Source organism: Choloepus didactylus, chromosome 18, assembly GCF_015220235.1.
Source record: "Choloepus didactylus isolate mChoDid1 chromosome 18, mChoDid1.pri, whole genome shotgun sequence".
Lineage (NCBI taxonomy): Eukaryota > Metazoa > Chordata > Mammalia > Pilosa > Megalonychidae > Choloepus > Choloepus didactylus.
Window position 1 is genome coordinate 57,081,112 of NC_051324.1, and position 16,779 is coordinate 57,097,890.

The window sequence follows — 16,779 nt, forward strand, 5'->3', positions numbered from 1 at the left end:
GTTTTTTGATTAACTCTTTCCCAGGCTCCTTAGGGGACCCCCAGGTAACTGCTTTCTGAGAAAGCAGTTCTTATTGCCCTTGGTCTCTGTCATGCATGATTCTATCATTCTGATATCTACAATGGTGATTTACAGAGGAGTCAGAGAGACTGTTAGCTATCTGGATTTCTTTCTGATACACTCAAATAGCTAACCTCTTGGACTACTCAGAAAGAGAGTAGTTTGGTGTAAAAGATATTTAATCACTCAAAGGAAAAGAGTAGAATAGGTGTAGAAAGTTACTTCCAATCATTTCAGACCTGTTCTTAAAATCACAGAATTTAGCACAGCTAAATCTTAAAGATTCAGATTTTAAAGAATAACTAGTCCAAAGTTCCTTATTTTACAGATGACAAAACTGAGAGCAAAAGAATTAAATTTCTCGAAATCACAAGGTATAGCCAATCTGAGTGTTAGAGACTCAAAGCCTGGGCTCTTGACTCCCAGTGCACTATGCCGATTGACCTCAGAAGGGATTCATTTTGAAACTAAATAATTCTTCCACACCCTGGTAAACAGGGACTCCTGGTTCAACCAGTTTTCTTCCCAGACACTGATTCTTCTTCCATATGATAAACATCCATTACGTTTATCAGAAGAAATGTGCCTACTTTAGTGATGTGAGACTGCTAATTAATTTTAACAGGAAGTCAGGAGGTTTAGAAAGTATTCAGTGAGTTTTTAGCACTATGCTAGACCCTGTAACTACTATAATCTCAAACAAATCATTTCTAATGGTAGTTGTTTGAAAATCTGTGGTGGAACAGACTGCTGATTAGGACTAACAGAGCAGTAGTTTCTTTATTTGTTCTCTTATAGCCAATAGAAACCAAGTAGACTGGTTCTATGGTGTAATGTATATAGGAAGGACACTTCCTTTTATCTCCTTTACTCAAGTGAGTTCTACCAATAAGGAGAGGCAGCATAACAAAATGGATAGGAGAATGGCCTCTGAAACCAGACTGTTTGGGCTCGAGTTCTACTTTCACCATTTACAGGCTGTGTAACCTGGGAGGCTTACTTAATTTCTCTGAGTCTCAGATTCCTTACCTGCGAAATGAAGGTAACAGGAATTACCTCACTGAACTCCTATGAGGATCTGATGAATTAATATTTATAAAGCACTTAGGGAGTACCTGAACATAGGAAGTACTATATGAGTGTTTTTAAAAGACATAAACAAGATCTTGGTGGCGATCATTAAGCTGTGCCCTGCTTGAAAGGAAAGAAGCACTAATACGTACAAGAGCTCAGCACCTTTTCAAAAGGAAACAGGAGAAACTCTTCAAGGACACAATGAAGCTCAAGCCCAAGCAGTGCAACACTGATGTCAACAGCAAGGAAAGGAAGGCCACAGACAGACTAGGTTGGCATGTAACAAGAAGAAATGGGCACAGGCCGAGCAAAAGTTGACAGTGATGAAGGCAAATGGCTTTACAGGCAATTGCTGCAATCATTATCCAAAGGACAGACTAGCCATACAGCCAAGCAGGAAAGAGTCATAAAATTATTCCCAGAGAGAGGTTTTTCAGTCACACTTAGGTGACTGCTGGCTTTGTGTGTTAAATGTAAACAGAGCATTATATCCTTTCCTCTCAACTCTGAATTAATGGTCCTTACATGGAAACCAGATTTTACAGATCAGAAAATAAAAGGGTTATGTGATTTCACATAAATACGTCAGAAAACTTTCAGAGCAATGAAGCAGAGACTTCTTTAAAAAGGAATACATACGTTTAGGGGAAGCATGTGGGCTGTCTGAGGCAATCTGTCTCATCCGTGTGCCGTGGCAGCTGAAAGCAACCAATCTGGAGATGATGGCAGTTTTGCCGAACCCAATGTTTCCCACGATCACCACTCCTTGGTTCACACTGGCATTTGAACTTTGCAGTTGAGCATCTATTTCATGGAAAACCCAATCCCGGCCAACAAATACTGACTCTGTAGTGATGCTGGGCACTTCAAAGAGTAGAGGCTTCAGGGAGATATCTGGAGGCCTATAAGGTGCAAAGCGAACTGAAAGGAACAATAAGAGAACACAAAACTTAGGTTACATTGTCAACATGAAGGGAAATAAAAAAAAACAGTTGTGGTTTGGGAGTCCAATATCATTTCTATTATAGTTACCTTATTATAGGTATCCTGGGTTTATTCAGAAAGTAATAAAACTGAATCTCAGTTCTACCTGGATAACCAATGACAGGTGAGCTACAGCAAGGCATTCAAGATGGCTTAATTGAGCACCTATGTGACTCTTTACCAACCAGTAAGTACATATTTCAATATTTCTCAACCAATATGGCTATACCATATGTATGAGTTAAATATTCGTCCTGAAGAAAAGCAATGCAAAGTAAAGAGGGTTTCTTTAAAAATATCAACAAAAATAGTAATTCCTTTAAGTTCATGATAGCATTTTTTTTTAATCTAGTAGGTATAGTATTAGTATGTTATTAGGAGGGGGGCAAAGTCCCTAAAAGTTCTGATGGTTTAAAAGGTCTACTGTTGAGCAGTCAAGGAAGTGAAAACCAAACTTTCACCCAATGTCTTTGTACCTTTTCTGCTTGCACTCAAGCCATTTAAAAAGAAAATGATTTCTGGCATATACACATTTATCTTAGGGATGGATCCCCATTGTTTTTCTCAAGATTTTTTCCTGTGCTTACATAATTGCGAGACGTATTAAGAGCCAAGCATGAGCCTTACTTTCAATAGTTCTCTAAATATGCATACTAGATGTGACTTGGTTTCAGAGAAGATCAACCTTCAAGCCTCTATTATATTGATGGTAAAAGGAATTCCTGTCTGACCTACCTTCCTGGGTTAGTTGCCCTCATAAGTGTTCCCAGAGTACCTCTAACATGTATCACTATTTGTCTGGGACCAGGTAATTCAGTTCTGTATCTTTAACTTTAGCGCACAGGTGCTTTGACACATAGGTGCTCAATAAATGCTTACTCGAAAAATTAATTTTCCAGAGAAATCATGCTCTAATAATATTTTATATTTTGGGGTATAAGAAAGGCCAAGGGTGGAAAGGGGATGGGAAGAGGAGAAAGGGAAAGCCATAAAGGGGGAAAATGAAAGCTATGTTTACTAAGTATATTCTAGAATATACTTAATAAAAAGTATATTATAATTATAAAATGGGATCCAGAGATGGCACACACATACACACATGCATGAGTACACGCTCATTTAAAACTGCTGGTAAGCTGTTTGAATCACAATGGAACATTTTAAAAAGGATAAAACACTGAAAAGTAGTGAGAAATTAAAAAAGAAAAAAGCCAAATTCTGACAATAGAATCAGAGTTTCCTATATCAGTTAATATGTCCACATTTTTCATTTTAAAAAAGGGGGAGGGGTGGCTGTAGAGATACAGCTACATGGTTACTTATAATTCCCAGATTTACATCTCTACGCAAATCTATTTTTTAAAAACTTCAATTATGGTTATAGAATTCAGTGAAAAATGAGACTTCAACTTCTAAAAATATATTATTTTTATTTCTAGTTATATAACTATTCGATTCTATTTTACTTTTTAAAAATATTTCTAAACTATAATTCATATATAATTCATACTTTAAAGTATATAATTCAGTAGTTTTTAGTGCATTCACAAAGTTGTGCAACCATCACCACTATCTAATCCCTGAACACTTCCGTCATCTTTCAAAGAAACCTAGTACCCACTGGCTGTCAATCTGTATACTCCTCTCTCTACCCTGCAAGACTCTGGCAATCAACAATCTACTTTCTATTTCTACTGATGTGCCTATTCTGGACATGTCATATAAATGTAATAATACAATATGTGGTTTTCTGGATCTGGCTTCTTTTACTTAGTATAATATTTTTGAGATTCATCCATGTCATAGCATGTATCAATACTTCATTTATTTTTATTGCTGAATTACATTACATTGTATGGATATACCACATTTTATTTATTCATTTGTTAGTTGATAAGTATTTGGATTATTTCCACTTTTTGGCTATTATGAATAATGCTGCTATGAAAATTCATGTATAAGTTTTTGTGTGAACATGTTTTCATTTCTCTTGGTTACCTAGGAGTAGATTTGCTGGGTTGTGTGGTAACTGTATTTACCTTTTGATGAATTGCCAAACTTTTCTCTAATTTACTTTTGCTATTTTTTTTTATTGAAGTAGTACATATGCTTTATAGAAAACTTAGGAATAACAGAAATAATTCAAAGTAATTAATTTTAATTAATTAGTTTTTGTTTTAAAATTAAGTATATGTGGCATAGAAAAAACTCAAAAAGAATATATGATAATAGTATTTATCTCTGGATAGTGGGAATACAGTTATGATTTTGTATCCCCAGCATATAGTTCTGGATATATAGTAAAGGCTCAATAAACATTTGTTGAATACATGAACAGTGAGGAAGGAAATCAGAGAGTTGTATTAAAAGAACTTTTATATATTACGAAAAGAGAAGACTAAAAGAAGCATTTTGTTATTACATCAGAGCCCATACAAATGTCAAGATTATAATTAAAATGAAAGTTCCCGATATTTAACCAAGAATTAAACTTGCCCCAGCAATCCCAGTCTCCAAGATCTCTCACATCAGTCCCCTCTGTTCACTTCCACTGTTTCCACCTAGCTCAGGGTTTCTCTCTCAACTGCTCCTGCTTCCTATTTGGCCTCCTCAAAGTCACTTTCTGCCTAAGCTATTCCGTTTTGCATACTGCTACCAGATCAGTTCTTCATTACTATGATTTGCATCATGTCATTTTCCTTCTAAAATCTTCAATGGCCCATTTTCTGCCATATCAAATCTAAGCTCCTCACCAGATTCTGAAGGCTCTTTGTAAGATAACACAAGTCAATCATCTCTATTCCTTACAGCTCACCAATGAGTGCTATTGGGTGAACAAGACAGTCTCCTCAGAGTGACCTGACAAACTGTGATTCACTTCAGTCCCTGTGCCTAAGTGCAGGTTGTTGCTCTTACCTAAAATGCCCCTTTCTTCTATTTAAACCTTGTCCATATGTTGTGGTCCAGCTTAATTTTCATCTCCACAATGTCGTCCCTAATTAATCTAGGTTCTCGTTCATTTTTCACTTCTCTAAATTGAAAAACTAGATTTACACCGTATGGTGTATAGTGCTTAATTATATGTTGGTTTGTGCTGCTCATTAACATTTTTAATCTTGTTTTTTTCACCCAGATCTCAAGCACTCTGAGGGCAAGGATAATGCCTAGCACAGTTTTAACCAAAGACCAGATATAAAAGAGAAAAGGAAAGAAGGGGAATCATATTATCAAGCACCTTATCTGTGTCAGGTATGGTACAAGTTTTTATATATATATTCCTCACAAAAATATTTTTTAAAATATTGAGGTGAAAGTCACTTAACATAAAATCAACCATTTTGAAGTGAACAATTCAGTGGCATTTAATGGAGGCAAGTCTGTGCAACCACCACCTCTATCTAATTCCAAAACATTTTTATTACACCAAAAGAAAATCCTCTACCCAATAAGCAGCCCCTCCCCATTCCTCTCCTGTCACTACAGACCCTTGCAATCACCAATCTGCTTTATGTCTCTAAAGCTTTGCCTATTCTGGATATTTCATAAAAATGGAATCATATAGTATGTGACCTTTTGTATCTGGCTTCTCTCAGCATAATGTCTTTGAGATTCATCCATGTTGTAACACAAATCCACACTTCATTCCTTTTTATGGCTGAATAATATTCCACCATATGGCCATAACACAATTTGTTTATCCATTCATCTGTTGATGGGCATTTGGGTTGTATCTACCTTTTGACTGCTGTTAATAGTGTTGCTATGAACATTCACGTTAAAGTATGAGTATTTGTTTTCAATTTGTTTGGGTATATACCTAGGAGTGGATAGCAGGGTCATATGGTAATTCTAACTTAACTTCATGAGGACTTGCCAAACTGTTTCTGACAGTGGCTGCACCATTTTACATTCCCACCAGCAATATACAAGGGTTCCAATTTTTCCACATCCTCAGCAACACTTAAGCTTGTTGGCCATTTGTATTTCTTCCTTGGAGAAGTGTCATTTAAAATCCTTTACCCAGTTTTTAATTGGGTTGTCTTTTTGTTGTCGTGTTGCAGGAGTTCTTGATTCTGGATACAAGTTCCTGATCAGATATATGATTTGCAAATATTTTCTCAAATTCTGTGGTTTGTCTTTTTGCTTGCTTGATAATATCATTTGAGAATCAAAGGTTTTTAATTTGATGAAGTCCAATTTATTTTTTCTTTCATTGCTCATGCTTTTTGGTTTCATACCTAAGACACCAACCAAAGATCAGGAAGATTTACTCCTATATCTTCTACTAGTTTCATAATTAACTCTTATATTTATGTTGATCCATTTTGAGTTTAATTTTTGCAAATCATGTGAGATAGGGGTCCAGCTTTATTCTTTTGCATGTGTACATCGGTTGTCCCAACACTACCTTTGAAAAGACTGTTCTTTCTCCATTGAATGGTCCTTGCACCCTTGTTGAAAATCAACTGGCCATGGATGTATGGATTTCTTTATTTCTTGACTCTCCATTCTATTCCATTGATCTATGTGTGTGTCCTTATGCCAGTACCACACTGTTTAGATTACTTTAGCTTTGCAGTAAGTTTTCAAAACGGGAAGTGTGAGTCCTTCAAGTTTGTTCTTCTTTTTCAGTATTGTTTTGATTATTTGGGGTCTTTAGAAATTCCAAATGAATTTGAGAACTGTTTTTTCCATTTCTGCAAAAACAGACTGTTGGAATTTTATAGAATTGCATTGAATCTGTAGATCACTTTGAGTAATATTGACAAGTAAATAAGGTTTTCCAATTAATAAACACAAGGATGTCTTTCCATTTTTTAATGTTTAGACCTTCTTTAATTTTCTTGCAATATTTTCTAGTTTTCTGTGTGTAGGTCTTTCACCTCCTTGGTTAAATTTATTCCTATGTATTTAATTCTTCTGGATACTATGGTAAACGGAATTGTTTTGTTAACTTCCTCTTTGAATTGTTCATTACTTGTGTATAGAAACAGTTCATTTTGTGAGCTGATTTTGTATCTTGCAACTTTGCTGAAGATGTGTGTTATTAGCTCTAGCAGGGAATTTTGGGGGATCCTTTGGGATTTTATATATATAAAAACTCTTTGCAAACAGAGAGTTTTACTTTTTCCTTTCCAATTTGGCTATCTTTTGCTTCTTTTTCTTGCCTGATTGCTCTGGCTAGAACTTCCAGTACAATGTTGAATAACAGTGGTGAAAACGGGCATCTTTGTCTTGTTCCTGATCTTAGGGGGGAAGATTTCAGTCTTTCACCATTGAGTATAATGTCAGTTGTGGGTTTTTCATAAGTACCCTTTATCATATAAGAAAGTCCTCTTCTGTGCCTAGTTTTTCAGAGATTTGTTTTTTTAATCATGAAAGGTGTTAGATTTTGTCATATATCTTTTCTGTGTCAATTGAGATGATCGTGTGTGTGTGTTTAAACTCTTCCTTCTATTAATGTGGTATATTAATATTGAACCACCCTTTCTTTCCTGGGATAAACCTCACCTGGGCATGGTGTATAATCCTTTTAACATGCTGTTGGATTTGGCTTTCTAGTATTTTGCTGATTTTTGCATCTATAGTTCATAAGGAATAGTGGTCTACAGTTTTCTTATGGTATCTTTGCTTGGCTTTAATATCAGAACAATGCTGGCTTCGTAAAATGAGTAAGGAGTCATTACCTTCTCTTCTATTTTTTGGAAGAGTTTGAGAAGGATTGGTGTTCATTATTCTATGAATGCTTGGTAGAACTCACCAGGGAAGCCATCTGGTCCCAGGCTTTTCTTTGTTGGGAGGGTTTTGAACAATGAATCAATTCCTACTTGTTGTAGCTCTGTTTGGATTCTCCTTCTCTTCCTGACTCAATTTTTGTAATTTGTGTGTTTTTAGGAATTTTCCCATTTCAGCTAGATTATCTAATTTGTTGGCATACAATAGTTCATAGCATTGTCTTATAATCCTTTCTATTTCTGTAAGGTTGGTAGCAATGTCCCTACTTTCAGTTCTGATTTTAGTTGTTTGTATCTTCCCCCCTTTTTTTCTTAATCAGTCTAGCTAAAGGTTTTTCAATTTTGCTGATCTTCTCAAAGAACCAATTTTTGGTTTTGTGGTTTTCCTATTTTCGATTTTGTTTATCACCTCTCTAATTTTTACTATTTCCTTTGGGTTTAGTTGCTCTTCTTTTTCTAGTTCCTTAAGGTGTAAAGATAGGCTGGTTATTGGTTTGGGATTCTTCTTTTTTAATGTAGGTGTTTATTGCTATAAATTTCCCTCTGAGCACTGCTTTCACTGTGTCCCATAATGTTTTGGTATGTTGTTTTTCATTTTCATTCTTCTTAAGGTATATTCTAATTTCTATTACGATTTCTTCTTTGACCAATTGGTTGGTTAAGACTGTATTGTTTAATTTCCACATATTTGTGAGGTTTCCAGTTTTTCCTCTATTACGATTTCTATTTTCGTTCCATTGCAGTCAGAGAAGATATTTTGTATGATTTTATTCTTTTAAAATTCAAAACTTGTTTTGTGCTCTAACATATGGTCTATTCCGGATAATGCTCCATATGCACTTGAGAAAAATGTTTACTCTGCTGTTGTTGGTGGGAGTGTTCTATATATATCTGTCAGGTCTAGCTGGTTTACAGTTTGTTCAAATTCTCCAAAGGAAAGCCTTGCTGATCATCTGATTTTCTATCCATTATTGAAAAGTAGGGTACTGAAGTCTGCAACTATTATTGCAGAACTGTCAATTTCTCTCCTAAATTCTGTAAATTTTTGCTTCATATATTTTGGGGCTCTGTTGCTTGGTGTGATGTATTTATACTTTTTATATTTTCTTGAAGGATTTACCCATTTATCAATATACAATGTCCCTTGTCTCTTGTTAACAATTTTTGACTTAAAGACTATTTTTATCTGATATTTATATAGTCACACCAACTCTCTTTTTGTTACTATTTGCATGGGATACCTTTTTATATCATTTTATTTTCAACCTATTTGTGTCTTTGGATCTAAAGTGAGTCTTTTATAGACAGCATATAGTTGGCTCATGTTTTCTTTTACCCATTCTGCTAATCTCTGTCTTTTAATTGGTGAGTTTAATCCATTTATATTTAAATGATAAGGAAGGATTTTTCTGCTATATTGTTATTTGTTTTCTGTATGTCTTACATCCGTTTTCACTTCTCAATTCCTCCAATACTGCCTTCTGTGGTTGATTTTGTGTGTGTGTGTGTGTGTGTATCATTTTGATTTCTTATTTGCTTCCTTTTCTGTATATTTTAAAGTTATTTTCTTAGTAACTGTAATTGTTACTACAATTAAAATCCTAAATTTATAAATTTGGAACAATCTCGTTTGCATTGAAACCAAAATAGCTTCAGTAGTATAGAAAAACTCTGCTCTCATACAGTTCTATCCCCCACTCTTTATGTTGTTATTGTTACAAGTTACATCTGTATGCATTGTGAGTACATTAATATAGATTTATAATTATTTTTATGCATTTGTCTTTTAAATCATATAGGAAACAAAAAGGAGTTACCAAAAATAAAGTAATAGTGACTTTTATATTTACTTATGCAGTTACCTTTACCAATGTTCTTTATTTCTTTGTGTGACTTCAAGTTACTGTCTAGTGTCCTTTCTACTCAGCCTTGAAGGACTCCCTTTAGCATTTCTTGTAGGGCAGGTTTCCTAGCAATGAACTCCCCTCAGCTTTTGTTTATCTGGGAATGTCTTAATTTTTCTTTCATTTTTAAAAGTCTAGTAGACGTAGATTTAATTGGCAGGTTTTTTCTTTCAGCACTGAAAATTTGTCTTTCCTTTCCTTCTGGTTTCCAGGGTTTCTAATGAGAAACTGGAATTACGTTTTCACTTACTGTGGATGACTTGTATGAGGTGAATTTGTTTTTCTCCCTGCTTTCAAGAATCTCTCTTTGCCCTTGGCTTTTGACAGTTTGTTTACAATGTATCTCAATGTGATGTCTGAATTTATCCTACTTAGAGTCTGTTGAGTGCTTTGGATGTGTAGATTCATACCTTTCATCAAATTTGGGAAATGTCTGGCCATTATTTCTTCAAATATTATCTTCTTCTTTATCTTTCTCTCACTTCTCCTTCTGGGATTCTTATTTGCATATGTTGGTACAACTGATGGTGTCCCACAGGTCCCTCAGCCTCTGGGGATTTTTTGTTTTTCATTCTTTGTTCTTTTTGCTCCTCAGACAGGATAATCTCAATGGACCTATCTATCCTGAAGTTTCTTGACTCTTTCTTCTGTCTGCTCAAATATGCTCTTGAACCTCCCTAGTGAATTATTCATTTCAGTTACTACAACTTTCAGCTATAGAAATCTATTTGCTTCCTTTTTACCATTCTTAGCTTTTTAGGATAGTCTCTATTTATAATCATACATCATTCTCCTGGTTTCTTTTAGTTCTTTTTCCATGGTTTCCTTTAGCTCTTTGAACATACTTAAGACAGATGATTTAAAGACTTTGTGTCCTAAGTTTAACGTCTGGGCTTTCTCAGGTATGTTTTCTGTCAATTTCCCTTTTTGTTTTTTAATTTTCCATTAATCGTTCCATATTTTTCTGTTTCTTTGTATGCCTTGAAACTTTTTGTTGAACACTTAATATTTTGAATATTATAATGTGGCAATTCTGGAAATGAGATCCTCCCACCTGTTGTTGCTTATTGAGAGATGCTGCTCATTTGTTTGTTTAGTGACTTTTCCAAACTGTTTTTGCAAGGACTATATTCTTTGTGGTGTGTTAGTTTACTGACCTATCTGTTGATTTTTTTCAGTGGTCACCCAGGGCCTTGACAGATTTCCTTCAATGCCAAATTTAGCAGCTTCTTTTTTTTCATTATGCACTCTCCTGGTTGCTGTAAGTTATTTTGTTAGATTCCAGAGCACTGAAAAATTTAATTTTGTCAGTTTTTGCTAGCTTAATGGTTGCTTCAGTGGAGGGACTGATGCTTGGAATTTCCTACTATGCCATTTTCTCTGACATCACTCAGTAGTAGGGGGTTACTAACTGCTCAGGGAGTTTTTGTTGGGTGGCGATGAAGAGATGTTCCGAGCATCCTTAGGGGAGGAGAGATTCCTGATAAGATGCACCACACTCCAGCTGGATGGTCTCAGGAATCCAAAGAGTGAGGGAAGGGGAAACAGATAGTCATTTGAAGCTAGATTCCATGCTTCGGGGTGGTAAAAAGGAGGTCCACCTTGGGCTTGGGCTCACCTGACCTGAGAACAACTACTCATCACTGTAATTCTTGTAGAATTTTTATAGATGAGGCACTTAGGCTTAGAGTGACCTAAGATCACATAGCTGGTTTAAGAACCAGAATCAAAACCTAGGTCTTATTCTAAACAAGGCATTTCCTATTATATCATGTTGCATCTACAGGATATAGCTATTAAATCTGAATGTGACATGAGTCATCCCACTCATGAAGATAATTGATTAGGGTTACCTGACTAACTTGGCTAGCTTCTTTCTCCCATAGCTCTCCTTGCATGCTTGGTCAGAGATGACCCTTCTAGAGAAAGACCTTACTGAGAGACTCAGCTGCTTTCAAAACTTACAGACATATCTTTTCACATCAAAAATTACTTTGCATTTTGTGTCAAAGGAGGCATGACACAAATGTCAATTTACAATATAGAATAAGTAACTCAACTTAAATGCTTAAGTGAAAATTCTATTAAGGTAACTTGTTCTCATGTTGACGTAATCCTTCAACATATTTTATTATGAGAAAGCTTTGACATTTTAAAAAGTTATTTTAAAAATTTTCTAAAAATGTCATCAATTCACAAAAGCTTCAAGAGAAGAACACAGACAAAATTAGCCCAGTACCAGATGGTAAAACAACTGTAGACTCTGAGAAGAGCCCAGAAACAGTTCTGTACCTCAGAACCTAGAGTTTTTGTCACATCAATATGATAAAAGAAAACCATACACCCTAAGTACCCAAATATAAATTTAGGGCATATGAACAAGAAAGAGCTGTTAGCCTGCATGTGGGGCATGGAGGTAATGAATGTTCTCTATGGGGTTCACATTCCTAAATAAGAGTTTCTCTGTTGTGGTTATCAGCTGGTTTCCAAGAGATCTTCTAAGGCAGAATCTACTGAAATAGTTCAGTGAGAATTAGCACTGAAACTATAGCTAAGGGGAAAAAATGACCTAATCCATACCATTTAGTAATAGAATGTGGCCTCCTTACCTCTGACACCTAGAAGTATCTTTCACAGGGCAACAACAGGTAGCAATCCTAGGGCAACAACAAAGCAGGAAGAAGATCCCACCCTTCTGAAAACATTCTAATAAAAGTATATCTATATATGCAATTTAATTTGGGATGCATAAAAATGACAGAAGGATAAAGGGATGGATAGATGGACAGATATATGATAAGACAGTAAAATGTTAAATAAGATTATTTAACATAAGATAAAGATAAAATCAAGGTGGTGGGTTTGTGGGTGTTTATTGTAAAATTCTTTCAAATTTTTTGCTTATCTGGAAATTTTTCTGATAATATTGGAGAAAGAAAACAAAACAAAAGGGGAAAAAACATTACAGTAGGTAGACAAATAACACAAGCTTTGGAAAACAGTTTTTTTAAGGGATTTAAAAACCACTCCAGAACCAGACAAGTATGTGCATCTTTTCAATGCAAATGAGGCTTGAAGCAGAAGATGAATTTTTTCTAGGAAATAGACTCTGTTAGGTCACCAATAATTATAATTACATATCTAGGCTTATAGAAAGAACTGACTTTTAAGGCAAAGAGTAAACATTTAAAAAATAAATATAAGTTCATCAAGGGTAACAGATCTGACTATCCTAATACAAATATAAACAGCTGCAGTAAAAAGGAAAGGTGAAGGGAAAGTGGAGACAAAAGAACACTAACTGGATTTAGACTAAAGCATATTTAATTATGGAAAACAAGCACAAATCATTTAAAAAGAAGCCAGTCACAGGACTGGCAGAAGAAAGGGTGTATGTAACACAGTCAAGGTCTGGCACAAATAAAAGCAGAGTTGTATTTCCTCACATTCTTCCATAATGACTGTGAAGTCCAGTCTGGAAGCATCTCTTTCTCAGAGCAAAAGATAATTTCAGACACATTTTTAGGGTTCATGCCACGCATGCTATTTTTTTTTTTTAAACATAGAACAGATGAAAAATACATGTCCTGATATTAAATAAGCACCTAACATAAAGCAAAAGAAAACAAAAAACAAAAAACAAAACAAAACAAAAAAAACAAGCTTATTTTTCTTAAACCAAGGCAGGGGCCCATTTGTCTACTTAGTTCCTAGAAGGACTCCTCTCATTTACAAACAGTATAAATCAGAATCACTTTTTGGGTTGGCAGGGAAACATATAGCAGAGAGGGTAAGACTGTGGGCTCACAGCCAGGCTGCAGCAATTTGTTTCCTGTCTTTGTCACTTACTAGCTGTGTAACCTTGGACTGGTTACTTACATAACTCTGTATCTCAGTTTCCTCATCGTGAAAAAAGGGATAATACTGTGAGGATTAAATGAGTTAATATATGAAATATTCTTAGAACAGTGCCTGGCCATAATCTGTATTAGTTGCTGTCACTATCTATATCATCAAGCCAAAAAAGATAGCCAGTGCAACCATAATCACCTCCCCCCGCCCCCTCCCCACATCACTTATTTAAAACAAAACAAAAAGAAGTAGATGTTGGGCCCTCCTCCCTCTGAGGATGCTTCTGCCTTATCTCCCTTCTTCTTTTTTGAAAGAGCCATGCTTGTCATCTTCATTTTCTAAAACAGTATCTCATTCCAGTCTGGATTTCATCCATATTACTTTGCTGAAATTGTTTGGGCTAATGTCATTAAAGACTTTCTTTTTTTTTATTAGAGAAGTTGTGGGTGTACAGAACAATCATGCACAAAATACAGGATTCCCATATACCACCTTATTATTAAAACTTTGCACCGATGTGGAACATTTGTTATAACTGATGACTAAAGACTTTCTGTTAAATCCAATAATTTTTTTTCCTTGTCTTTATGCTTCTTAACTATCCCTTGATATTCAGTGCTGTTAACCAACCCCTACTTTTTGAAATACATGATGAAAGTTTTTTTTGTTTTCTGTTTTTTTTTTGTTTGTTTGTTTTCTGGTCCTCTCCTGATATATCTTTAATGATTCTTCCTAATTCTTCCCATTCTTAAAATACTGCTAATCCTAGGTTCTATATTTTATTGTTTTTTTTCCTTCCTCACTGTCTCCCTGGATAATTTCAAAGGAATAGACTAAGGGCTTTTATAACTATCTAAGTGATGACGGTCTCCAAGTCTGTATTTCTATTCCAGACCTCATTCCTAAACATCTCCATAGTATTTCCAACAACTTATTAGAGTAATCTACTTGGATTTACAATAGAAATCCCAAACTTAAAATGTTTAAAACTAAACCTATTATCTCATGCTCCTTAACTATTTTTCTTCTCCTCTATTTGATATCTCGGTTAATGATGTATCACTATCTACCTGTCTTCCAAGATAGGGTACTCACCCTGAGTTTACTCTTCCTTAATCTTTACATCCAATTTTGTCACAGGGTCCTATAAATCCTTTCTGAGATATATGCCTCAAATATGATCCTTTTTCTCTTTTCCCATTCCATTGCCACTTTTAACAGTGGAGGAGTTCCTGGATTACTCTAAAGCTCAGTTTTGTCATTTATAATTTGAGGATAATATGAATATCTACCTCATAAGGTTTCTGTGAGCACTAAATGAGAAAATGTATATAAAGTCCTTAGCTCAGAACCTAGTAAATGCTCAATGAATGACAACCATAGAGTTTAGGTTCTCATCATCTCTCACTTTTACTATATATGTAACCAGGTTTTTCATGAATAACCTTGCTTCCCTTACATCCCTGCTATACACAGCCACTAAATGTATGTACCTGACATTTTCATTTCCACCCCTATGCTTCAACCCTGTACCTCATCAACTCATACTACCACAATCACTCAACCTAGTAAGTCCTTATTAAATAATACAGTTCTTGTTATATGGTATTGATCTGGTTTGCTAATGCTGCTGTTTTGCAAAATACCAGAAATGGATTGGCTTTTATAAAGGGGGTTTATTTGTTTACAAAGTTATAGTCTTAAGGCCATAAAGTGTCCAAGGTAAGGCATCAACAACAGGGTACCTTCATTGAAGAAAGGCCATTGGCATCTGGAAAACCTGTTAGCTGGAAGGCACTTGGCCTGCTTGCTCCCAAGTTGCATTTCAAAATGGCATTTTCCAAAATGTCAGTGTCAGCTTTCAATGGCCACCTCCAAAATGTCTCTCTTAGCTACAGCACTGAGCTCCTTCTGTCTGAGCTCTTACAGGGCTCAGGAAACTAATCAAGACTGACGCTGAATGGGCTGGGCCACACCCCCATGGAAATAATCTAATAAAGGTACTACCCACAGTTGGGTGGGTCACATCTCCATGGAAACAACCTAATGCATAGATTCCAAACTAATCAATACTAACACATCTGCCCCCACAAGATTGCATTAAAGGACATGGCATTTTGGGGGATATAATACATCCAAACTGGCACAGGTATATAATTCAGAAATGTTTAATAAATAAATTCATGATGAAAAAGTGAATATGGATTTTCCATTCTCAACTGTAGGGAACTATGTACAGATTTGTTTCTGGTAGAATAGGAAACCTACAGGATGCAAACCCAGGTCTTTGAAAACCACTGCTCTGTACTATGACAATAAAAGGAAATGAATAATTTTGTCCACTCCTTTCAGGGATACATTTCCATTTAAAGGATAGTGTCATAAACGAGGGCCTTTAAATAACAGGCATGCAGGGAATAAAAACTATTATTTCCCAAGTTCTGGGCATATCAGAGGTGAGGCCTAGTTGCTGGTCGAGGATTGATAATCAAAGGATAGTATTTCCTACAGGGAGTTGGGGTGGGAGGATGGGTAGAAGGGGGAATATGGGCCTTACAGTTAGTATTCAGAGAGGACAGGATGGATTTTTTTTTTAATGTATTTTTTTTCCTCTCATCTAGGGAGTAAAGTTGAGAAGGCTGGATCCATATCCATGTATTCAGTAACTAATGTCTTACAAAGAAGGAGAATCTAATGATCAATACAACATATGGCATGTGAGATTTATTGCTGTGGAAATAATCACCCTATTTAATTCTTCATTATTATAGGCACTTTATATACTTTAGCTGGTGGAGAACCCAATTCTAACTAGTAAGACAGCCCCTTTCTAATGAGAGATTGGGTTTGTGCTCTGGTCCATTTTACCTATACTTTTCTTCTTAAATACTTGACACGAATTTTCAATTCTGGCCAAGAAGGAGTAAGAAGGACTGGATTTATCTACCCACTAAAACAACCAACAAAACAAAAACAAAAACAAAAACACTCTAGACAAAATACATGAGACAGTATTTTTGAGGTACTAGACATAAGGACATGAAGAACAGTGATCCCTGAGGTACAGAAAACAAATGAGGTAAACCCCATGACTACCTGCTAACTGCCTTAAGAGAATTTTCAGGTCTTGGCTTACAGAGGGAGAAGAGCAGTCTATAAGAATTGAGAAG

General features: G+C 35.5%; 1 protein-coding gene across 1 annotated transcript in view; it reads right to left on the reverse strand.

Moving 5' to 3' along the window:
• TANC2 (tetratricopeptide repeat, ankyrin repeat and coiled-coil containing 2) overlaps window positions 1–16,779 on the reverse strand; it is a 553,793-nt gene that overhangs the window by 123,601 nt on the left and 413,413 nt on the right. Inside the window, 1 exon segment of the mRNA XM_037807876.1 lies at window positions 1,774–2,055. Within this exon segment, the coding sequence (XP_037663804.1) occupies window positions 1,774–2,055 (282 nt within the window).